We start from the raw sequence: 25,649 nt of genomic DNA on the forward strand, positions 1-25,649 counted from the left end.
CATTTTAGAAGAATGATAGAAACATATCTGAACTCTGAAAGATTTTTCAAAAGCAGAAATATGTGGTTCCTTTTCTGATTTGACTACACCCAGTACACTAAAACCTCTCCACAGTTTTCATACAAGATAAAAAAAGAATGGGGAGCACCTCGGTATTACAAAATCCACAGAGGAGAAAGATCTCTTTCATAAAGAATCAAGTATTTGTCATACGCCAGGGCTAGTATTGGCATCCCAATGCACCATAAAGTAACGAATATATTTACTTTAGAAAAAGGATTTTTTATTTTATTTCTGGGGAGAAAACAATTTTTATCATTTTAGACATATTACCGAGTTGCGATTTATGTGTCAAAAAGTCAAAAATATGAAGAAGGAAGTAGGTGTTGCAATACAGTGTGCACGTTTACTATTGAACTACTTGCAGAAAATTTGTGGTCAGTCAGACGGCACAGCTTCAGATTATCGGATGTGGATGAGGAGTCAGGTAAGATATATAAATCTTTTGGATATAAATCATTTGAAGAAGCAGTTCCTATTAGAGTCAAACAACATATCCTGAGAACAGCTGAGTTGCAGAGATATTTTGTAACAGTTCAGATTACTGCTTTGTTATGTGCTTTATTTTTAATTATGCAAAGCTATATCCTGAGGTTTGTGCTCAGTTTTTACTCAGTCCTTGATCAGGCAAACTGCCCTCAAAGTCAATGGAAGTTTGTTTGAGTAAACACGTAGTAAGGATGTTGGACCTTCGCATTTGGTCCATTGAATTTAAGGGAGTTGTTTTTACTCCTCTAATATAATTCTTGTAAATGCATACGCTTGATTTTACATTGAGTATTGTAACATGGGCATAGGTATTCACAGTATTTTAAGTGACAGATGGCACATTATGATTCTGTTGGATGTCTAAGGTTTTTTTGTTAACTTTACAGATCAGAGGGTTTATTTTGCTGTATAGGTCTGCAAATAATTCCCATTTGTTCTGAGTTATGTGCGTGCATGAAAGGTGGGACTTATGCTCAAAAAAGCACAACCTTTGGTTCTTTTCTATTTCTAACCGAACAAATCATTGTGGAAACAACATGATTTCACTCACCCAGTTTATTACAAAATACATGTTATTTCTGAGAAATGTACATAGCTCTGCTGCAATATTACTCCGTTATGCATTTCCATGCTTTGATTGGTCAGTATTAATTTATTAATAATTATTTTACAGTGCCCAAAAGTGACATAAGTCCTTTACATATGTATATATTTAAATACATATTATTTTAAAAGACATTAGAATTAACAAGAAACCTTATATTACTTAGGTACTAAAGTCACTTAAACACTTAAAAAAATTACCCCTAGTCCCTCTCCAAATGGCTTCTGACCTAAAATTTAGATGAGATACAAGTGATAAGAATAAACAATAGAGTGAGGACCAGGACCTACAAAGGAAGGTCAAACAGTTACACAGATGTGTTATGTCATTGTGGATTTGCTCTATATACCCACAGATTTATACTTTTGCTTTAACTGTTTACACACTAAGGTATTTTAAAATATTTTTATTTTGGGTGAGGTGGACCCGTGGGAACTCTTACAATGAGGAATTGAGCTGGTAGGAGGAAGAGGAGATGGGGGTAAAGCTGTTCAAATAACAGATTTTTCAATTCTCTGGCAATTTTGAAAAATCCAAAAAAGATTGTTTTTTAATGATTTAAAATGTGCATTTTTTCATGTTTTAAAATATTTAAAATACAATTAAAGAAAACTTTGAATTGAAAATTCATTACATTTCTTTTCAAAGACATCAAAACAAAACATTTTAGATGGCCTTTTTGTATTTGATTTTTTTTCAAAACAAATGGATTAAATGGATGCGAATTCGAGAAAATGTTCAGTGTCATTTTTTTTTCTTTACCAAAAAAAAGTTTTGATTAAAAATTATGTCCAGCTCTAGATTGGAGTATTAGAAGTAGGAGGAAGTGGGAGGTGATGAGGGGGAGAGTAGTGGCATAGGGACATAGCAGGAGGGAAAGGGGAAAGACTAGGCATTAACTCCATGTAAAGGGTTATACTCCACCTCCCGTCCTGCGGCATTAATCCTGCCTTGAGCACAATGGGCCTAGGTTGCAGATGGATGTGAATTTGGCTCAGTATAGTTCCACTTAAAGTTATTGCAAGAATAATGCTGCTATTATCTCAAACATTGTGGAGTTTCTCTTGGCTTTCTAGCCTCCTTGGAGCTTTGTCAGGGAGTTTGATCAGCACTGCATGTTGGCCTACTTCAAAAACCTAGTGACACAAAGCTTATTAGAACCTGAGAAAGTATAACACTAGGGCCTGATCCTGTTCTCAGTGACACTGATTGATGGGAAAAAAATCCTATTGACTGGATCAGGAGCAGGATCAGACAGCTCATTTCTGATTGGCACTGGGTCACTTCTCCCTGTTCCTTTAGAAGGTGATGTCTTTTCCTATTACATTTAAAGACAAGTTAGTTTTAGGGCATATTGTATGACTTTGAATTTAATCATTTTTAAAGACACAGGGGAAAAGACTTTATTTTCTTTTGGCCTACTGTGGTTTACTCTAAATTAGGACATAATTCCCCATACAGGGAAAACAGCGCAAGAAGGCCAGAAAACAGATTCACACACTATCTGGTCTGGTCATTTATAACAGTTTCTCACCCTACAAAATCACGTATTCTGCTTAAGTAACTGATGAGCTCCATCTGATGTATACGGTATAGCTGTAGCTGTGCAGGTCGCAGGATATGAAAGAGACAAGGTGGATAAGATCATATCTATTAGACCAACTTCTGCTAGTGAGAGAGAGAGAGAGAGAGACAAGCTTTCTACCACACAGAGCTCTTCTTCTTGTCTGGGAAAGAAACTCCCAGCCTAACAGCAAAATGTAAGGTGGAACAGATTGTTTAGCATAAGTAGTTAGCATATATTGTAAGGGACCATTCAAGGTAGAGTGAACTGTTAACACTTCTGCAGTCATAGGACAAAAAGAGGGGGTTAGTGGGTTACAGATTGTTGCAATGATAAGCCACAGATCCAATGTCTCAGTTCAGTCCATGATTTGTAGGTATGTTACAACAATTTGTAACCCACTAACCTTGAACTGTCCCTTTCAATACGTGTTAACTACTTACTCTAAACAATCTGTTCCACTTTGCATTTTGCTGTGGTGCTGGGAGTTCCTTTTCCAGACCTGAGGGAGAGCTCCATGTGGCTTGAAAGCTTCTCTCTCTCACCAACAGAAGTTGGTTTAATAAAAATTTTATTAAAGTTAATGTTAAAAAAAAAGATATAATACATAGGTTGGGGAAAGAGTGTGTGTACATCTGGGTACGGTGCTTAGATTATCCACAAATACAAAGTTAGTTTTTTAAAAGTCATATCACACATAGAGTATATAATCAGTGATAACCCAAATTAGGTGAATAGATTTAACGATACGGTTTAGATATTAGAATCCAAATACTCAGGTACATCACTCATGAAAATTTGTACAGAGATTTGGTTGTGGAAAGCAAAATATATCAATGAGTGGAGATCGTCCATCAGGGCACGTCTTCACTGGCAACACTAAAGGCAGGAGTGGATCTTTGTTTTTTGCTGCCCAAGCACGGCAGGCAAGTGGCTTTCGGCAGCGCACCTAAGGGAGGTCGGCTGGTCACGCGGATTCGGCAGCATGCCTGCGGGAGGTCCACCGGTGCTGTGCCATCAGCATCCCTGCCACCGAATTGCTGCCAAAGCCACGAGACAGTCAGACATCCAGCAGGCGCGCCCCCGAAAGCCACCTGCCTGCCGCCCTCACAGCGACTGACAGGCTGCCCCCTGCGACTTGCCACCCCAAGCACATGCTTGCTGCTCTGGTGCCTGGAGTTGACCCTGGTTAAAGCCCCTGGCTTGTGTAGTCACAGCAGCAGTGCTGGGAGAGAAAGCAGCAGAGAATCCTGTGGCACCTTATAGACTAACAGACGTTTTGGAGCATGAGCTTTCGTGGGTGAATACCCACTTCATCAGACGCAGGTAGTGGAAATTTCCAGGGGCAGGCACATATATGCTAGCAAGCAAGCTATAAATAACGAGATTAGTTCAATCAGGGAGGGTGAGGCCCTGTTCTAGCCCTGAGGTGTGAAAACCAAGAGGAGAAACTGCTTCGTAGTTGGCAAGCCATTCACAGTCTTTGTTCAACCCTGAGCTGATGTGTTCAAATTTGCAGATGAACTGAAGCTCAGTAGTTTCTTTTTGAAGTCTGGTCCTGAAGTTTTTTGCTGCAGGATGGCCACCTTAAGGTCTGCTATAGTGTTGGCCAGGGATGTTGAAGTGCTCTCCTACAGGTTTTTGTATATGCCATTCCTGATATCTGATTTGTGTCCATTTATCCTTTTCCGTAGAGAGCTGTCCAGTTGGCTGATGTACATAGCAGAGGGCATTGCGGCATATGATGGCATATATTACATTGGTGGGACATGCAGGTGAATGAACTGGTGATGGTGTGGCTGATCTGGTTAGGTCCTGTGATGGTCTGCGCTGGTGTAGATATGTGGGCAGAGTTGGCTATCGAGGTTTGTTGCATGGATTGGTTCCTGAGGTAGAGTTACTATGGTGCGGTGTGCCAGTTGCTGGTGAGAATACATTTCAGGTTGGCAGGTTGCTCTGTGGGCAAGGATTGGTCTGCCACCCAAGGCCTGTGAAAGTGGATCATTGCAGGATGGGTTGTAGATCCTGATGATGCATTGGAGGGTTTTGCTGGGGCTGTATGTAGCCAGTAGAGTCGTTGGTTTCTTTCTTGGTTGTCTTTGCAGTGCGAGGCTTCTGGTACACGTCTGCTCTGTTAACTGTTTCCTTATTTCCTCGTCGGTATTGTATTTGAGAATGCTTGTGAGATTTTGTAGGTGTTGTCCTGTCTGAGGGTTAGGGCAGATTCGGTTGTAACCTCATGCTTGCTATTGTAGACAAGGATCGGTTCATGCCGCCCGGGATGGAGGCTGGAGGCTATGAAGGTAGGGCAGCAGCGGTTGGTAGTGTTTCGATATAGAGTGTGTTAAGGGGACCATCAGCTTATTTGCACTGTGGGCTGTCTAGGGAAGTGGACCGCCCATGGTAGATTGGTCCAAGGCCGAGTTGTGGTGGGGTTTTGAAGTTGTTGAATCGTGGTGGAATTTTTTCCAGGCTCTCCTTCCAGGGTTCCAGATGATGGAAAGGCATCAATGTAGCGTGCGTTAGAAGAAGGGGCGGAGTGGAAACGCATGAGCTGAGAAGTGTTGTTCAGTCGCCATAAAAATATTGGCATATTTGTGGGCCTCGCGGTGCCCATAGCAGTGCACTGATCTGGAAGATATATATTGTCATCATTAAATTTGAAATAGTTGTGTATGAGTATAAAGGCACAGAAGTCTCAGCGCAGTTGTGCTGTGGCATATCAGGGATTATGTTCCTGACAGCTGTGTATTCATCTGTGTGGGGAATGCCTTGTGTAGGCGCCTCTCATCCATGGTAGCTTAGGATTTGGTGTTTTTCTGGGAGGGTGACCATGCATATGTAGTTCCTCAGGAAATCAGTGGTGTCGCGAAGAAGCTGGGCTGCTGGTGGCATACGGTCTGAGTAGGAGAGGGTCACCATAGTCAGAGCAATCCTTCAGTGAGTAGTCAATGCCTGAGAATGTGGGGCCGTCAGGATTTCCGGGTTTGTGGATCTTGGGTAGTAGATAGAATAACCCTGGTCGTGGCTCTAAGGGTATGTTGATTTGTTCCAGTGTTAGTGTAAGGAGTGTCTTGAGTAGATGGTGCAGTTTCTTAGTGTATTCCTCAGTGGGATCTGAGGGAAGTGGCCTGTAGAATTTGGTATTGGAGAGTTGTCTGGAGGCCTCCTTTTGGTAGTCAGACCTGGGAGAGAGCAATTCTTTCACTCAGATGTAAATGACTATTCAGGGCGATGCAGAATCTAGCCCCCAGTCTTTCAGGAAATGCTGAAGTTTGCAGTAGCCTTCTCCACATGGTACATTAGGTTGTGCAGAGTTCCTTGGTTCCAACCAAATCTCTGGAAACCTCTTCCTTGCTAAACAAGGGAGAAAAGTGTGTTTGAGTGTAGAGCTTGTGTGTGACGTTGAGCAGAACAGAAATAATGTGCACGTGGACTCCAAAATGGGTTGTTATGTAGCTCACTTGGAGTCTAGAATTCACTTTAACCGCAACCCCGGTTGCGTTATAACTGATGGGTGACTGAAGTCAGGGGATGAAACATACTAGTCTACATGTCCCAGGTCAAAGGGCAGGATTGAGGCCCCAGAATGGGTGACTGGAATCTATCTGAATCATGCTGTTTTGTTTTTAAAATGAAAAAAAAAAGGTTTCACTTCAGTTAAGAAGTCACTTTGAGATACAGGCTGTTCTCCCAGGGTTTTTGGAAATGTCTTTTCAGTGGCTGAACTTGGCAGGACAGGCACATTGACATCGTCAAAACCATAAGAGTGGAGATTTTCATAAGAGAAAGAAGAGGAACAGCAGCTGAAATGAATTTAGATATGGACAGGATGTAATGACATATATTAACGATATTACCTATTTTCGTTTATTTCAGAGACTCTCATACACTCTGGAGATATTGCTATCCATATGGAATGCATTCTGGGTTCTGATAAAAGGAGTTCATTGTGAAGTTTGTCCCTATAAGGGCACAGTTAGACCAACACAAATGTTATTTAATAGTATTATGATTACATCTGTAGTTAGGCATGGCATCCTAATAACCTGTACACTTTGTTCAGTTTGCTGGGTAGCTTTATAACCCATTACAGATACTGCATTGTGCTGATAAACTTTGTGTAGCTTATTCAAAGATAAAAATGTCTCTGCAGGTAACTTTAGGGGAAGAATTCTAGACATTCAGGCTATGTCATCAGTGCAAAAAAGATATGTTTTTACCTAGGTAGTTAACTCCTAGCTATCTAGCCCGCCCAGTTCTCAGAAACCCAATAGATACATTCCCTCTTAGGTCATGTTTTCTAGACCTTTAATCCTTTTTGTTGCTCTTCTCTGGACTTTCTCCAATTTGTTCACATCCTTCCTGAAATGTGGTGCCCAGAACTGGACACAATACTCCAGCTGAGGCCTAATCAGCACGGAGTCGTACAGAATGACTTCTCGTGTCTTACTTACACATCTTGATGTAAAATCCCAGTGGATACAAGGCACTGTAGCTTTTATCTCAGTGTAACAAGTCGAAGTCAACCCCTAGTGGGAGATATAGGGTTGACCTCAACTAGCTACACCCAAATAAAAACTATCAGTGCTTTATGCCACATAGTCCTAGCTGGATATTCACCAGGCTGCTATGTTTGAGTCTCAATACACAAGACCCATGTGCTCTTAAGCTTCCCTTGCTCTAAATAGGCTATAGACCCGTCTCTCTCCCCTTGGCCTGCCTGGCACAGTTTCTAGGGGTAGGCTCCCTGTCTGTTACTCCTTCGGGGAAATGGGACCCCAGGACCAGTGCTGACACCCAGACTCCCCAGTAGCTTAATCACACCCTTTCTTGGAGCTCTAACCTTATGGGTGCTCTGGGTTTACAGTTCACCTCTTCAGGGACACTTGATAGCGGAAGCACGTAACAGACACATTGGTTTTGTAAGGGCTCCTCCAAACCAGCCACTTTTTACATGGGCTAGCGTAAGAAATACACAGATCTAGATAAAACAATAACACCAGTAGGCATTTCCCTGCCTCATTTTCTTTACTGCTCTTGAGCATTCTTGGGGCTTAAGTCAGAGTCCTCTAAGGGTTCCAGGATCCCACCTCCTGCACATGATTTCTGCACATGAAAGTAGACCCCTCTGTTCCTCTCTTCTGCCTTCTTGCACATGGCTTCTCCTCTGGAACAGCCAATCTTTCTGGTCACATCTTCCTGTACTTCTGTCTCTAAAATAGCTGGTGACAGAGCCTCTCTTTTATAACCTCCAGACCTCTTTGTCAGGTGACTCACAGATCAGCCCCAGCAGGTGATCAGAGTCCCCCACCAAATGTCCTCTTGCTTAATTACCATCCCTCAATAGTTAAGACTTGAAAACCTGGTTTGCTCTGGGCAATAGCCATCTCTTTATCCAGGGGGGCTCCATCTGAATGACATTCATCAAAATTTAACAACCCTATACTGTTAGTTCTATTCCAGGTAAAAGAATCCTGGCCACTCCTGTGGGTTTTATCTCAATATGGAGACAAAAGACAGCAGAGAAGGTAACCAAGTCTCATATTCAAAATGAAATTTGTAGTCGGATATAGACACATTTCCAGAGTATCCAGGATCACCCTGAATTCCTAAATTGTACATAAATTCCCCTAATGATCACACCTTGTCTCCACTCAGATTTTATGTTGAGAAACCACACCTCTTTGTCAGTGAAGACAAAGCCTCAAGTGTAGGTTGAAGAGGAGGGGTTTGACTCATACCACAGTATGGAAGTGAATGGACCTGATTTTCCATTACCTCACATCTCATCCAGTTAACACAGGGGGTGTAAATGCTACTATTGTGCTGTAGTGATGTGTGACATCCACTTCACCCTGGTGTGAGAGACTTATCTATACTAGAAAAGTAGAACTGATTTAACAAAATTGATTTCAAATTGATCTAGTCAAACTGTTGCAAACCTCTAATGTGAGACATCCTTAAACCTGTTTAATCATTATTGAAATGGTTCAACACAAGCCAAACTAGTTTAGGGGTGGCTGTGTTAGGGGCTGGCACCAGTTTAAATGGTTCTGTTTTAAATATTTTAGATGACTAGTTGAAGTCCATCTACAGCTGGCCTGATTATGACCAAGATAGAACTAAAGCTTATTTAGTTGACCCAGGCATACAGACCAGGCTCTGTGCTGGTGTAATAGCTGTACTATGATCTGTTTTTAGCCTTCTCTTTCCTTATTTCTTCCTCCCTGGTCTATCTGATGAGCAATAATTGAGAGATCTGTTTGCTTTATGTGATGGTTGCTATTAGTTAAGATGTAGGGACATTTTTCCTGAGCTCTGTTGTGACTGTTTTTGCCTGACTGCTACTTACTGAAGAAATTTTGTTGCAGTATTAAAACTTAATATCTGTAAATATCCTAAAATTAAATATATAAAATGCACCTGTCATAAGAGGTGTCTACACACATGAACATACCTTTAAAATGACACACAAATCTTTGCCGATATTCTTGCCTGATTGTAATACAAAGCTTTTCGCACATCTGATCAGGTGAAGGAGAAAAGAAACCTCTGTAGCCTAGAAGAACTAACATCCTCCCTCTGACTAATGCTACCCACAGCAGATGGGCAACTGCTTTGTGCAACAGGTCCTACGTAGAGCACACTGCATTCATTCATTCATCCATTCATTCAAAGAGTCACAAAGGCATAGGTAGTAGGGTCAGTATCCCAGGAAAACAGTCACAGTCATTTTTCAGAGGCAACAAAAAACAAAGCATGTGGTCATTAGTACCAGCCGGGAATCCAGAAGCAGCTGGGGATGAAAATCACTCTCACTTTGAGACCTTCATCTATAAAGGGTGAAGGACTGAAGAATGGGAGAGACAGCACCTGCAATGGAACTTCGAGATGTTTCCACCAACCTTTCTGCAGCCCCTCTCTCATCAGGATTGAGAAGCACGTTATTAAAATGTAGTGTTAATCCCAGCTAGCTCCACATTTACATGGTGAGAAGTTTTGAATAATGAGGGGCTTTTATTTTAAGAAAAAACATTGCTTTTTTAAATTTTTATTTCCTGCTAGTTGGCCCTACTTCCAAACTTCAAACCACTCATGCTGTCGATGTAGGAATGGGATCCTTTCAGGACAAGAAATGGGAGGGAACAGCCCTGCTGTTGGGGATACCAAGATGATTTCCCACCTCCTTTTAGGAGGGGATTCCAGGCCCTGGAAGTAGCTGACAGGGTGGAGGAGAGGAGGGGATGAATCCGTTTTGGTGGGGCAGGTAGTGCAATGAAAAGATGGGGGGAGGATGTTCTTGTAATAAAGGATATTTTGCAATAAACTTGTTCCCCCTTTTCACTATCTTATGCAGGCAATGTACACAGAGAAAAGAAATTTCCTAACTCCTTGATGTCAGAATCAGGTGGTACAAAGCAGAACCACCACTCTCTGCTTTTGCCAACAAGGAACACGTGCAAAGGGAGACCGATTACACTCTTTGCCCTGCATTTCCCCACATGCAGTGAGCAATGTTCCACCTAATTTTTCCCAAGCATGTGCAGAATAAATTTTGTTGCATGCATCAATATGGAGGTGATGTGTGGCAGGGGTGGAGCCGAGGGGTTCAGAGTGTGGGAGGGGGCTCAGGGCTGGAGTAGAGGGTTGGGGTGGAGCTGGAGATGAGGGGTTTGGGGTGCACGCTGCCCCTGGGCTCCCCCTGTGCTCTCTCCCTGCAGCAGCTCTGGGCCAGGCTGGCACCACAGGAGAGGCACCTCTCGCCACCGCAGCCCTGAGCGCTTGTGCAGCCCTTGATAGGCTGCTGCACTTAAAGGGAACTGAGGCAGTGAGATAAGGTTCAAACACAGGATCAGCATAAAATCATGGACATTAAATACCAAAAGCCCTATCACATGTGGGTCCCATCTAGCCCATTTCCTAGAGTTATTCCATGGCTATTCCTTACAGTGTATTTTCTAGTGCTTTGTTATTGACCCATTTTAGTAAACTCATGGGTAGGACTATGACTATTTTTCCATTAAAAGCCCAGTTTTGACCAGAGGGTTGCACCCAGCAGGTTCTCCACTGTCCAACTGTTGGCACAGTTCACACAGCAAAGGCTAACCCCCTTCCCAGCCCCTGCAGAGGTTAACTACAAACAAATGCCTGGGGATTTCCAGCAGGCATCACTCCATTAGTCCTGTGAATCCAAAGCAGATTCAGCCCAGTCTCTCATTCATGACACTAGCAGCCCTAGGCAGAAGTCTTCTCAATTCAAGCTAGTGTGTTTCTCCCTGGAACATTTCCTTTGGTCTCTTTCTACAGGAGACTGACTTGTCAGCACCAACCTGTAGGCCTGACAGATTGTACACTTCCTGCATTGCAGGGGAGGTGTTTTTCCTCATGTATAAGGAAACCCAGTAATCCTTTATTGATCTTTCTAGAGGCAGGGTACATACACCTCATCACAGGCACTTCCTATCCTTGATCCACCCTGACTTCTAAAAAAACAAACCTTGTTCTCTGTCTAACCTTCCTCTAATTAGGTACACAAGTTGTTTTGGAAGATCTAAGAATTACTCATTCTGAGTTTTTAACATAACACTTCAAAAATGGTGTGATCTGGAAACTCTGCATTTGTTTCATTCCATTGTCCATTGATTTCATTTAGCCCAGGGGTTCTCAAACTTCATTGCACCGCAACCCCCTTCTGACAACAAAAATTATGACATGACCACAAGACCGGGGACCAAAGCCTGAGCCCGCCTGAGCCCCTGCACCCCAGGCAGGGGGCCTGTAACCTGAGCCCTTCACTCAGGGCTGAAGCCCTGGTGATTCTGCTTCAGCCTCGGGCAGTTGGGTTTGGGGTTTGGGCTTTGGCCCTGGGCCCCAGCAAGTCTAAGTCAGCCCTAGTGAACCCATTAAAATGGGGTCGCGATCCACTTTGGTGTCTCGAACCACAGTTTGAGAACCACTTATTTAGCCCTTTTCATTGCCCAGATATCCTTGAAAGTCATCACTAGGACAGGAAGTTCCTCACAAATATTTACCCCCCCAAAAAAGATGCCTAGGTGTTGAGAATCCTCCTCACTCCTCCCCTCCCCAGAGCCTCCTGCTAGCTTACCTTTGTCCTGCTCCCAAAAGCTGCTGGGTTCCCTAGCCACTGGCAAGTTCTCACAAACACACCTCTCATCTGGACAGAAATGCAGATGGGCTCTAACTGCCCAGGGTGGAGAGTCATTGGGCATCAGACAGCTTCTGAAGGGTGAGCAAGAGCAAAAATGAAGGAAGGAAGGAAGGCTGAATGCTCAAGATAAACTGGTAGAGTGACCAGATGAGGGGAAAGAGACTGGAAGGGAAAGGAGCAGAGTTGAGCTTCTTTTCAATTAATCATGGCTCAAAAAGGAACTAGCAGTGAAGGTGCAGGGATATTACAAAATGGCAGAGTTCATGCCCCATCTCACTCTCCTTCCCATTCATGACCCAGCTGGTGTAAATTGATCCTACAGTACATGCAATTGTCTCCCTCATCCTCTAGTCCAGGGGTTGGCAACCTCTGGCACGCGGCTTGCCAGGATAAGCCCCCTGGTGAGCTGGACCAGTTTGTTTACCTGCCGCCTCTGCAGATTCGGCCGATCACGGCTCCCACTGGCCGCGGTTCACTGCTTCGGACCAATGGGGGTGGAAGGAAGCTGCGAACAGCACACCCCTCAGCCCGGGCCGCTTACCCTGGCGAGCTGCGTGCCAGAGGTTGCCGACCCCTGGGCTAGCCAAAACTTGTAATCCTTTCATTGCCAAAACACATCCACCTACTGTTCCAATAGGTGTAACCCACTCAGTACTGGAGTGCAAACAATACTTCCATCTCAGCACTGAGGGCGAGAGAGCAAGTGCGAGAGCTATTCAAGGGCTTATAAAGCTATTAAATGGTTAACACAGAAAGACATATTAATCATCTCAAAAGCCCTTCTTGAAAAATAGTACAATGCTCTAAAGGGAAATGCAGCAAAGGAGAAACTGGACGATGCACCCTGCAGAGTTGGTTTTCTCCTTCCTTCTGCCTTTACTACAAAAAGAACAGAACTAGGCTTATATCAGGAGAGGTTTTGGCTTATTGTGGGTTTTCTTTGCAACCAGGAGAAGTGAGTAGTATTTGCCGGGTATGCTATACTTACATTCATAGCACCACCTGGTATTAGAAATGCAGCATTGCAGCTACCCATTGATAAGAGTGGAAAAATCACCAAACACTAATTTGGCTATTCCAATTTTTGCATGATGGCATTTCCTAAATTTGAGTGTTTGACCTTGCAAACATAATGTTCTTTTAGCACAGTTTTTAATGTAATTTTATATATAAAGGACTCCTGACCTCTTTCTTTTCTCTTCCTGCTGATTTTAAACAAGTTAGTTGGTGGCCCACAATTCTGTGCTACATCTGTAGAGTGACATTCTCCTAAGAAGGTTTCATACACAACATGCACCACCTCAGTGCACCTACTCTGCAGCCAGTGTAACTGTTCGAGGATCTGCCATCTTATTACTTATTATGTTTTAAATGTCTGATTCTGCTGTGTAAAGTTTCTCCTCCATGATAAATAGAATTGGTTTCATATCCCAGTGCTTTTCTCCATGGATTTAAATCCAACAGCACCACATAAAGAGAAAGCATTGCTTATGCTCGTAATTCATTTATGGCAAGTTTAGTGATATTTGGTGTTTTTCTTAAAGATACAGCTCCTGGAGTCAAATGATTTTTAAGAGCATTCCAGTTCTCATTTTTTTGAAGTTTCTAGCTCCCATAGTTGTGGAGGAATAGTTGAAACTAAAGGCTGAAAACCCACAAGGCCAGTAAAAACACAAAATGTGTTACTTAAAAAAAATCTCATGACTTTTAAGCTAATCTCATGATTTTTACATCTATCTCTGAATTTCTGAATGTTGAGATTAGCTATCTCAAGCTAACCGTGCTCAGTAAAAATGCTGCAGAATGGTTCTACCTTGTCACCATCTTATTGCCCCCATGCCCTAGTCTTCCTGAAGTACAAGCTGCTATAGGCAACAGTACTTCAGAGCAATATTTTAAATCTGCTCTAACATATGCACTGTGTAGCTCAAATGCTGTTTCGCCATGTGACCACTCTCATTCGAGCTCGGCAAACTGACGTGGGGTAACCCTGAGTGCAGATCCCTTGAGATAAATGTTGCAGTGAAGACAAGCCCATGGAAACACACCTCTGAACATTCCAAGTAAATTTCCCCTTGCCCCTCGGAGCAGTAGTAAATCTGCTGCTTTGATACACCTAGACTTTGGCCAATGGTGGAGGCACATTATCACCCATTATCACACGTCTCTATCCCCTTGTTCAGGTGGGTAACATCATTTACTCAAAGTCCGGGTAGGCCAGGTAGGGGCTTAAGGAGCAGTATCTCCTGCTTCCCACATGAGCATGTAGTCCAAGTCACAGTCTCGCCACTCTTAGCCCCTGTGTGCATCATTTTTCTCATCTGTAGAATGGGATAATATTATCACAGCAGCATTATGAGGATCTATTTGTTACGGTTGCATTCATCATTGTGCAGAGCTTGAATGCAGTGAGGGAAGGGAATGATAGGGAGCCAGTTGCAGTTCCCTGAGTCAGTTTACCGATTTTGCTCTAAAGAAAAGCTGCAGGGGCGCAGCTGTAATTTATGCAGGCTTGGAAGGATAAGATTTGTATTGGTAAATGTCAGTAAACTTCCATTTCACTGTACACACACAAACCAAAGAAAAATATTTCCTTCAATAATAAACATTTACAGACAGACAGAGTAAGAAAAACATCACATGAGAACTTAATAGAGTCAAACCCCAGTGATTTAGACTTCTAAATTAGGCTGGTTACAAATGGACTAGCAAATGAATAGTAAAAACAGGTGTGATTTATTGACTGAGGTATATTATTTTTGTCTATTTTGACACATGTAAACAATTTGTGTTTTAATGGTTTAGACAGCTTTAATGTTTTGAATCTGAAAGTCTACTGCCATTCAATAATTGTCTGACACCCCTTCCCTCCATAATTTCATGCAACTGTGAACATTTAAATCAATAAAAACAGAAAAAAAATGCTTAAAAATAAACATTGGTATTATCCATCAAAATTATTTTAAAAATCAAATTCTGCCAGGTATAAATTGATGCCAGCAGAGAATGCAACAAAGTGAACTAAGTAGGCTGAGGATCCACCCCACTAGTGTTTGTGAGGTACTCAGACACTGTGGTTATTGGAACCACACAAGTAACTAGATACAGTTACTATGTATTTACCATTAATATACTAGAAATGTAGCAATTCTCACTGCTAATCCAGAAACATCCAGTGGTCTCACTTTATTTCTCAACAAATAATAAAGAGCATAGCACTATAAGGAGGGGGCATATTATTAAATCTTCTCTACTTGTACACTTATCCATAGAACCTTTGCTAATATATTATGAAGAATTAAAACTGAACTACACTTGTCAACTTAAGAACATAAGAATGGCTATACTGGGTCAGACCAAAGGTCCATCCAGTCCAGTATCCTGTCTTCCGATAGTGCCCAATGGCAGGTGCCCCAGAGGGAATGAACAGAACAGGTAATCATCAAGTGATCCATCCCCTGTAGCCTATTCCCAGCCTCTGGCAAACAGAGGCTAGGGGCACCACATAAGTGAACAAGGTACATTCGGTGATGTATTAGCCCTCATTTTTTAAAATTCATGTTTGTTTAAATGCTTGTTCACAAACCCTTAATGAGTCTCCACTCATGCCAGGGAGTTAGGGTCTAACTTTTTGTTATTAGTGGGAAGGGAAAATTGCTGCTTTAGAAAAAATGATACATCTTAAACAAATGTGATTTTTGGTATGTAATTGTATCTGTATATTGGTTCATATGCTATCGATTTACTTTAGTAGAAACCATCACAGTGAGTTAAAAACAATAGCACATACATCCTACCATTTCCATTTTCTTCCAAAGTGGGATTAATTAAAAAGTCTGCTTTTAACTTTCAATTTATTTTTCTAAAGTCAGAAGTTCCTGCCCAGGTTCTTGCATTACAATAAGGATGAAACTGTTACACCCCCTCCACATTCTGTGTGGGCTTAGGGTTGCCACCTGTCTAGATTTTACCTAGACAGTCCAGTTTTTGGCTTCTGAGTCTAGGTGCCATTTCGGGTTGCCAGGTGTCCAGTTTTCAACCGAAAAGTCTGGGCAAAAATGGCACCCAAAACAAAATGGTACCTAAAATGGCACCCAAACCAAAAGTCTGGTTACCGTGGGGCCAGGGGAGGCATCAGGTCATTAACCCACACCAGTCTCTGCTCAGCCAGGGCCTCATACCTGCAGGCAAGCTCCTTGAGACACCAGTGAGTAACGGGGGATGGGAGGGAGAGCAGCGAGCAATGGGGGCAAAGCCTTGGGAAGAGAGAGACAGCAGGGGCAGGGCCTTGGGGGAAGAGGCAGAAAAAGGGGCAAGGCCTGTGGAAGAGCCAGAGAAGGGGTGGGGCCTCGAGGGAAGAGGTGGTGCAGGGATGGGGCCTCGAGGGAAGAGGTGGAGCAGGGATGGGGAAGAGGCAAGGCAGGGGGCAGGGCCTTGGGGGTCTAGTTAGCAGCAATTAGAAAGGTGGCAACCCTATGTGGGCTACCTATATCACACCTATACACAATACCCCCTCCTGTGCTGGTGCACAGGGAATGGACAGACAGGGGTAGGAACTCTGCCCTGCCAATGTTCTAGCCAGCACAACGAACTGGCATGAAGGGGAAAGGAATCTGTGCCAGGTACACGGCTAGTACAAATGGTTCCTCACCCTGGGAAGAGAGGAAACCATGAACCAGCTTGTTCCTCTGAGTCACAATATGGTCCCTGGTCTGTTCCTGGGTAATACAACTATTCAGAGAACACAGGAACTTCCAAACTGGATCAGACCTAAGATCCATCTAGTCCAGCAACCTTCTCAGAAAGTGGTTACTACTACATGCCTCAGAGGAAGGTGTGGGAACCCCACAGAAGACAGATGTGGAGTAATCTGCTCCCCACATAGGTCTTATGCTGGTATCTAATACACCACTACCTTGATATAATGTGACCTGATATAACACGAATTCGGATATAACATGATAAAGCAGTGCTCGGGGGGGGGGGGGCAGGGGCTGCACACTCCGGTGGATCAAAGCAAGTTCAGTATAACAAGGTTTCATCTATAACAGGGTAAGATTTTTTGGCTCCCAAGGACAGCGTTATATCGAGGTAGAGGTGTAGTTATTGACTGGTTTAAGCCCTAAAGCACAAGGCTTAATATCCCTTTCAAAATTTATGTTGACATTAAGTGTGATAACTGAATATTTTTATACTATATAAATGTTCAAACCCTTTTGGAATCTTGTGTGGAAAAGGATTCCTTGTATTGGTTCACAGTTTCCCACCTTTTAATTTCACTGAGTGTCTCCTGAGGGCTTGTGGCCCTCAATGCTTTGGGCTTCTTCAAACAACGGTAGTAGTCAGGGCCACCCAGAGGGGGGAAAGTGGAGTAATTTGCCCCAGGCCCTGGGCCCTGCAGGGGCCCCCAAGAGAATATAGTATTTTATAGTATTGCAACATTTTTTTATGGAAGGGGCCCCCAAAATTGCTTTGCCCCAGGCCCCCTGAATCCTCTGGGCAGTCCTGGTAGTAGTTAACATTAGGAAAGAAGACAGAATTGAAGACTGCCTAACCAGAGTAGCATTGAGAAACATACAATGCTATACAAAGCTGTGGTTAATTCAGAAGACATTTCAGCAATGGGGTAAACATAACAAGGAAAAATACAAAAAAAATTTTTTGGGGTGTACTTACAAAAATACTCCAGGTTAGGTGTAAAATACTTAAGAAATTCAGAAGCCTCCCCACCTACATACAAACATATGAACATCATGATTGCTAAGGTTATCACTTTTAGAAATACCATTCCAAAATTACCTCCTGGTAATGACAGAGTGGTTAACTGAAACACTGATAGGCTGACTTCAGTGGAATCAATTTAGGAAGCAGTACTTACTAGACTAAATCAAAAGTACAGAATCCTCTCTTCACTTGGGGTCCTGTGAAGAAATCCATTTATTATTCATTATTATTAATAATATTTGGCTACAGTATTTTTTCATTCCATCCCACTTTCATTCAATATTGTCTTAGTCACTTTTATTCTATAAGCACTAAGATCCTTCACTTGATGCATTGCACATATTTTGGTTGGTGTCAACCAACAAAACAGATTTGTATTATTGAGCCTTGTTGTTTCTCCATCAATGTGCTCTGTTCTGTTCTAATTCAATATGTCATTTGGAAGAAGAGCAGGACCCAAAAAGAACTAAGGGAAAATCCTCATCTAATGTAAACTGTCAAAGCTTCAATGATTTTGCCGGAGCTATAATAATATACACTCGCAGAGGATCTTTTCCCAAATCTTTTGACATTCATTTGCTCACTCATTCTTGCATTTTATTAAGGATATATTAAGTACTATATCTTTCAGTCAGTCTGTCCCCAGATTCCAAAATATCAAGAGTTCTATATAGAATACCTGTTCATGCTTCCACTGACTTTAGTAGGAGCAAAATTATTAATCAATCATATTGGCATTTGAATGCTGAAGCCTGGCCTACAACATTTGAGGATAATTGCATAGAAGTCACATGACAATGGCAACAGCCTTTAGAAGCTGTTAATTGCTCAATACTCTATATTTACTAAAAAGATATCTGAGAGCCAGTTTAGTATTGTTATTGAAAAAATCACCAGGTGGTGCTGTTACACAACCTCACAAATTCTTTTATGTAACATTGGAGCATTCAGTCTTTGAAGAAATGTTTTTATTGTGTTACTTTAGTGATGTAGTTTCTTCATGTGGGATCTGTGGTCAATGGCAGGGAAATTTACTTTCTCTCTTAATCTCTCAAATCAGGGTCAATTCTTGAGGCACAGTTGCTCCCTGGAAACAAGGAATTGGTTTTTGTCCTGAGATTCCTAAAAGAGGGGATTACCTACATGCTGTTTGTCCACCTCCATTCCAAGACAGGTGTAGCTAGTGTTAAATAAATAACCTGAACTAAGAGTATATCCAGCCTCTATGTCATTGATTTGTTTTCCAACAGGAAGTTGACCTACAAGGCTCTAGAATATGTTACCACTAGGCAGAGGGGCTACAGAGGGGCCTGATCCTGAAAGGTGCTGAGCAGTTTCAAATCCAGTGACTTCAATATGAGCTGAGGATATATACCTCCTCTCTGGACCATGTCCGCATTCATGTTTCTACAAGAACAGGGCAAAAAATTTTGGCTGAAATACTTTTGGTGAAAAAATGCATATCTGGTGACACCAAAACATTTCCTGAATTTATGTTGTTTTCAACAAATTGTTTTGGTTGAAAATAATCTCCTCCTAAAAAAAAATTCCCCCCAAAATCAAAACATTTTGTTCTGACATTTTCAAAACAAAACATTTTGATTTTTTGGTTTGAAAAGAAATGGATTTCAAAATTTCCTTTAATTTTATTTTTAAGACAATGCAAAAGTTCTTAAATGGTCAAAATCAAAATGAAATATTTCAGTTTTGTCAGAACAAAACAGTTAGCTTGCGCTTAAACAAACTCTTTTTGACTTTTTGATTCACTGAAAAAAAAAGTCTTTAAAAATAATTTTGGGTTCAACCCAAAACAGTTGTTTTTCAATTTTTCAGAATTGCCAGCAAACCGAAAAATATCCATTATCTGCACAGCTCTAGCTACTACATTGCATAATGTCAATGATGACATCAACATGGGAGTTACAAGTACTCAGCCCCTCAGGATTCAACCTTTTGGGTTTGAATCACCACAGACTTAGACGCCAGTTCAGGATTGTATCCAATGTTCAAGATGGCAGTTAAGGCCTCGTTATATGTAAATTCACGCTATATAGATGCGCGTTCTAGTGAAGGTCTGATGTACTTAACTTTGAGCACAAGTCTGTTGAAGTTAATCCCCCAAAATGTATAAAGCACCCACTATCAAACACCCTATAATATGAAAAAAACATAAAATATATATAAATACAATAAGGTAAGAAACCACTTGTTACAATGTCTGGAGCGGCTCACAACCACGAGTGCTGACCCCAAGGCAGATTGTCAAATGGCAGGACAGACACCCCAAACAGATGGCATGGTCTATAACTAGATTTCACCAACTCAGTAACAAGCAAGCCCTCTGAAAGCACAACAGTAGTCTTACTATGTATCAGAGGGATAGCCGTGTTAGTCTGGATCTGTAAAAAGCAATAAAGAGTCTTGTGGTACCTTACAGACTAACAGATGTATTGGAGCATAAGCTTTCATGGGTGAATGTGTCTGATGAAGTGGGTATTCACTCACAAAAGCTTATGCTCCAATACATCTGTTAGTCTATAAGGTGCCATATGACTCTTTGAGTCTTACTATGGAGTCACAGACAGTCCCCTTGGGGACTCCAGTCTATCTTGCCACCCAGGCAAGCTGGACTATGTCATAGATGGTCACTTTACACCAAACATCACAACAGTATTCAGGTTACTCCCAGTCCCAAAGGACCAGTCACTTACTCGACAATTGTACTCAGATCTCAAACCAAAGACAACACCTGTAGCCAATCCTGTAATAAACTAACTCAAGAGTTACTAACTAAGAAAAGAGATGAGAGTTATGTACAAGATTACAACAGGTAAGCATATACACACAATGAGTTACAGACTTAGATTTAAAAAGGTAATACAAGTTTCTATAATAAGCAGCTGTGTATGTCTTTTAGGGCTGACCCATGCTAAGCAGCACGGGGATCTCTTGCTTATGTTTAGGAATCTTTGCCCCTCAGAGCCCAGAAGCATACAGAGACCCAGCTCCTCCTTGTCAGGGATTTTTATTCTCTTCACTCCAGAATCCAAGTTGATGGGATGAGTTCATACACAGATCTCACCTTCCTGGAGGGAGTAATGAATGAAACCAATAAGGTCTGTGTCCTTTGATGCTACACAATACCTCCTTTGCCTTCAGTGGGCCATAGGACAAACACTTTACCCTAATTAATGCTTCTTTTCCTGTTTAGTGAGTTACAAATGACAGAGGTTTACAATGCAATCACTCAATATTACTTTATTACCATGGAACACAGATATTATAAGTAGGATTAATACACGCAGCATCCTAGAAGCATTCCATAACTCTAAACCAGGGATTGGCAACCTTTGGCATGCGGCCCATGAGGGAAATCTGCTGGCGGCCTGGGACGGTTTGTTTACCTGCAGCATCCACAGCTCCCACTGGCCCCGGTTCGCTGTTCCAGGCCAATGGGAGTTGCTGGAAGCGGCATGGGCCAAGGGATGTGCTGGCCATTGCTTCCCGCAGCCCCTGTTGTCCTGGAACAGTGAACCGCCAGTGGGAGCTGCAATTGACTGAACCTGCAGACGCTGCAGGTAAATAAACCATCACAGCCTGCCAGCAGATTTCCCTGATGGGCTGCGTGCCAAAGATTGCCCATCCCTGCTCTAAACACTAAACACATTCTTATAATTCTAATATCTACTTTAACTAACCCACACGTGAGCCAGACTGGTTTCCAGGTATTCATTTGTCAGTGTTCAGCGAGGCCCTGGGCCTTGGCATGAGCTAGCACAGGGATCGGCAACCTCTGGCACACGGCTCACCAGGGTAAGCACCCTGATGGGCCAGGCCACTTTGTTTACATGCCATGTTGGCAGGTTAGGCCGATTGCGGCTCCCACTGGCCACGGTTTGCCGTCCCAGGCCAATGGGGGTGGTGGGAAGGGCAGCCAGCACATCCCTCGGCCTGTGCCGCTTCCAGCAGCCCCTATTGGCCTGGGATGGCAAACCGCGGCGAGTGGGAGCTGCGATCGGCCGAACCTGTGGATGCAGCAGGTAAACAAACTGGCCCAGCCCGCCAGGGTGCTTACCCTGGCAAGCTGCGTGCCAGAGGTTGCCGACCCCTGAGCTAGCACCTTGTCTGCCACTGTCACACCTCTCTCTAAAAATGTTTTAACTATTAAAGCCAATTGAAAGGGCTTGAATAAAGGGAAGGGGGGAGGTGGAGAAGATAATAAATGGATCAAGAATGGGCATGCTAAAACATCTTTGGAGGAAAAAACTTTAAGCCTATTTAAGATATAGGATCCATTCTTGGTGATGTATGCTCAGGAGGTTGGATCTTGCATCTTGCTATTGCAACTATAAACAAAACTCATTAAGCACTTTAGAAAATAGGTAAAAACTACTCTTTGGTCCGAAGGGCAGAGTGAATATGATTTAATGTGATGGGAATGAACAAACTAAGAATTTTATCATGTGTTAGATTAACTTGCTCTTAAAAAAAAAATTCACCAAAACATACATTTTTTTAACCAGGTCTAATCTCTACTATCTCAAGAGTCTTCTTTTGTGGGAAAAGGTACCTGAAGCTTTTCCAATTGTCTCAATCCAGAAGAAACCACTGAATCTATCTCACTATCATGGGAAAACTGTCAAACAGCACCATAGAGATGCTTAAGAACCAAATGCTGCAGTCCACTTTGCCTGCCCTCTACTTGTTCATCTTCACCATCAGCATTCCCCTCAACTATATCTCTTTGTGGTTCCTTTGCCGCCACTCAAGGCCTTGGACGCCCACCATCGTGTTTTCCATTAACCTGACAATCACGGACTTGCTGTACAGCATGCTTCTCCCTTTTCAGGTTGTCTACCACTTACGGGGAAATGACTGGCCCTTTGGACAGGTTCTGTGCCGCATTGTCACTGTGCTATTCTATGCAAACATGCACTGTTCCATTTTAACCATGATGTGCATCAGCATAGAACGCTACCTGGGAATTGTTCACCCGCTGAAGCACAGGGCCATGAGACCCATTAGAACAACTCTCCTGACATGCATCATTATTTGGATATTTATTTTACTGCTGCACTTCCCACTCATGAAGACAGAGCTAACCTTCTGGGTAGAGGAGCTGCAGATAACCACTTGTTTTGATATACTGCCCAAAGCTATGTTTCCTTCAAGAAATCATTTCATCGCTTATTTTGGCTCTCAAGTTCTTCTGTGCTTTCTCCTACCTTTGCTAATAATGGCATTCTGCTACACCTTAGTCATTCAAACTCTTCTTAATTCCCCTCCCACACAACTAAGGGAAATTAAGAAGCAGACAATTTACTTGATAATAGTGTTGCTTACAGTCTTTGTAGTGTGTTACGTGCCCAATATTGTGATATCAATCATCCATTTCATCTATAGTACCCAAAATAAGACTGCTTATGTGGAATATAAGCTATCTTTGGCTTTGAATAGCCTTAATTGTTGCTTCGATCCACTTGTTTATTTTTTTGGTTCCAAAGAGTTTCGACGAAAGATACAGAAGAAGCTCTGCAAATGCATACCTGATATATTCAATGAACCTCCCACCATGCTTTCAGAGCAAAATGTGCCAATAACATCCAGAGAACATGCACCGAATAATTAAAAAATGGATTTGATCTGGAACAGATTATATTAATCATTGCACCAAATCATCATCCAGAGAGTTTAGAGGTTGTTCTATCTTAGAACATAGAACATCAAGAGATGCAGAAAAGCACACCAGGCAATATATTACCACAACTTATTCTGGAAACAAACCAGGCATGTAGGAAGGCTCAACATGCATGGAAAAAGGCATATCTCTTAGCTTGCTAAGAACAATGGATTATGGGACGTAAATTACTATAAATGAGGAACTCAAGAAATGTGTCAGTGCCAGGTACCTGCACTCCCTTGGAATGCGTTTCTGTAACATTTTCTAAAACCTGCTTCCCAGTTCAGCATTTCTAAAATAAATAGTTGACAGCAATAAAATAAACACCACATTTGTGAGGGGCAGAGGAATAGCTGAGCCTAAAATGATTCACTTCCCTTGACTTAGGAGTAAGCAAAGACTGGTGATTAGCATCTGTAATAGGGGAAAAGCCAAAAGACATGCAGACGAGGTTTAATCTGGTCATGCAAATTTTATTTCCTCTTTATCAGTATTTACTTGACTGGCATATTCAGTCTTAAAGCATAAAACTTATGCTCCTTTTTCACTGACACTGCTTTGACAGGCTGTTTATAGACAAGGCCCATTTTACTATGCAATGCATTATACCTCATTTATAAGGCAAGACACAGAAAAGAAGAGAACCCACCACCAGCAGCCTACCGCAACAAACCTTTCTGGTTTCAGAGACTGGTCTAGTACAGCCTAATCCAAACCCATGCTGCTGTCATGCATTGGCTCTAAGGGTATGGCTACACTGCAGTTAGACCCCTCTGACTGGCCTGTGCTAGTTCATTCAGGTGCACTAGGCTCAGGCTAAGGGCTATTTAATTGTCGTCACGGCTGGCTCCAGCGTTTTTGCCGCCCAAGTGGTGAAAAAAGAAAAAAAAAGCCGCAATGGGCTCTACCGCTACTGCTTCCTTCTTCTGTGGCAGGTCTTTCCCCCTGGAGAGGGACTGAGGGACCCGCCACCGAATTGCCACCGAAGAGCTGGACGTGCCGCCCCTTTCCATTGGCTGCCCCAAGCAGCTGCTTGCTGCGCTGCTGCCTGGAGCCGGCCCTGATTGTGGTATAGACATTCCTGCTCAGGTTGCTGCCCAGACTCCAGGACCCTGTGAGGTTGGATTGTCCCAGAGCATGGGCTGCAGCCTGAGCCTGAACATCACCACCACATTTAAACTGCCCCTTAGCCTGAGCCCCGTAGCCTGAGTAGCAGGCCAGCTGTGATTTTTAATTGCAGTGGAGTCATATCCTAGGTTACCCCCCCACCAACCCCTTCGTGTTATGCTGCAGAAATAACAGGGTCGGTGTGGGGAAGGTGTCTTGTCAGGCAGAGCTTGGTCTCAGGGGAATTCTGAGCCGTGGTCTGCAGCTGAAGTGCTGTTAAAATTAAAAGGAAGCAGATTTGCAAGTGAGACTTCTCTCCTTAGAAGCTCTGCAGCTGAGGAATGCACCTGAACTCTTCCTATGCAGCATCTCTGCCCTGCCTCCTGCTCCTACCACTTCTCCATATATTTTATTTTATCTCCTCAGCTATTTTCTGCTCCCTTCCCCCGACATTATTCCATCAGGCTCACTGGCTGTCCATATAAATAAATAGGCTAATGCGCTGTCCCATGCACCAAAGAATACTTTCCATTCACAAGATTTTGGTCCTTTTTCTCCTGGGCTTTAGTTTTATTTATTCAAAAATAAAGCTGTTTAACAAACGTTCAGCATATCAGTTGTGTCTTTTCCCTGACCCAGTGTCCTCTGCAGAAACCTATGTGTTCCCCTCAGCTCTTATGCTCATTCCTAGCCTGATTCCTGCAGAATTACACTCCACAGGCCGTCGACTTGGAAGCTGCATATGAACTAGGTTCTCACTGATTAGACATCTGATTGGTAAGTGCAAATTTAGAATTTAGAATTTTGCATGTACACTTGCGCACACAAACCATAAACATTTGGAGACCGAAAGCCAAGTGTTGCTCTCATTTACATGGAATAATTCCACAAACTTCAAAGGTATTATTCTAGTTTTACACCAGCATAACCAAAAGCAGAATTCAGCCACAGGTTGAGACCCTTTTGACATCAAATCCAGTTGTTACTTTATGATCTCAGGGAATAGTTATAAGAAAAGGAACTGTAGCCTAGTGTTTAGAGTATGGAACTGGGAACATGGGTTCTAATCCAAGTGCACTGATATTATCAGGCAAATCACCTAACCTCTCTGTCTCAATTTCTCAATCAGTAAAATGAGGATAATAAATTTTCGGTACCTATGAAGGGTGTTGAGCAGGTTAATCAGTAAATGTGTTTTACAGTACTTTGAAAAAAATCAGAAGCTTTATTGTATGGATGTTCTAAAACA

The 25,649-nt window shown here is 42.6% G+C and overlaps 1 protein-coding gene across 1 annotated transcript; it reads left to right on the forward strand.

The window, feature by feature from the left end:
• Nucleotides 1-445: 445 nt before the first annotated feature.
• On the forward strand, nt 446-24,006 carry LOC116829710 (P2Y purinoceptor 8-like). The gene is made up of 2 exons (XM_032788673.2): nt 446-487; nt 22,137-24,006. Exon 2 carries the CDS (start codon nt 22,241-22,243, stop codon nt 23,240-23,242), a length of 1,002 nt encoding a protein of 333 aa, XP_032644564.1. The 5' UTR covers nt 446-487; nt 22,137-22,240; the 3' UTR covers nt 23,243-24,006.
• The last annotated feature ends 1,643 nt before the right edge of the window (nt 24,007-25,649 follow it).

This window comes from Chelonoidis abingdonii, chromosome 1 (genome assembly GCF_003597395.2).
Source record: "Chelonoidis abingdonii isolate Lonesome George chromosome 1, CheloAbing_2.0, whole genome shotgun sequence".
Classification (NCBI taxonomy): Eukaryota; Metazoa; Chordata; order Testudines; family Testudinidae; genus Chelonoidis; species Chelonoidis abingdonii.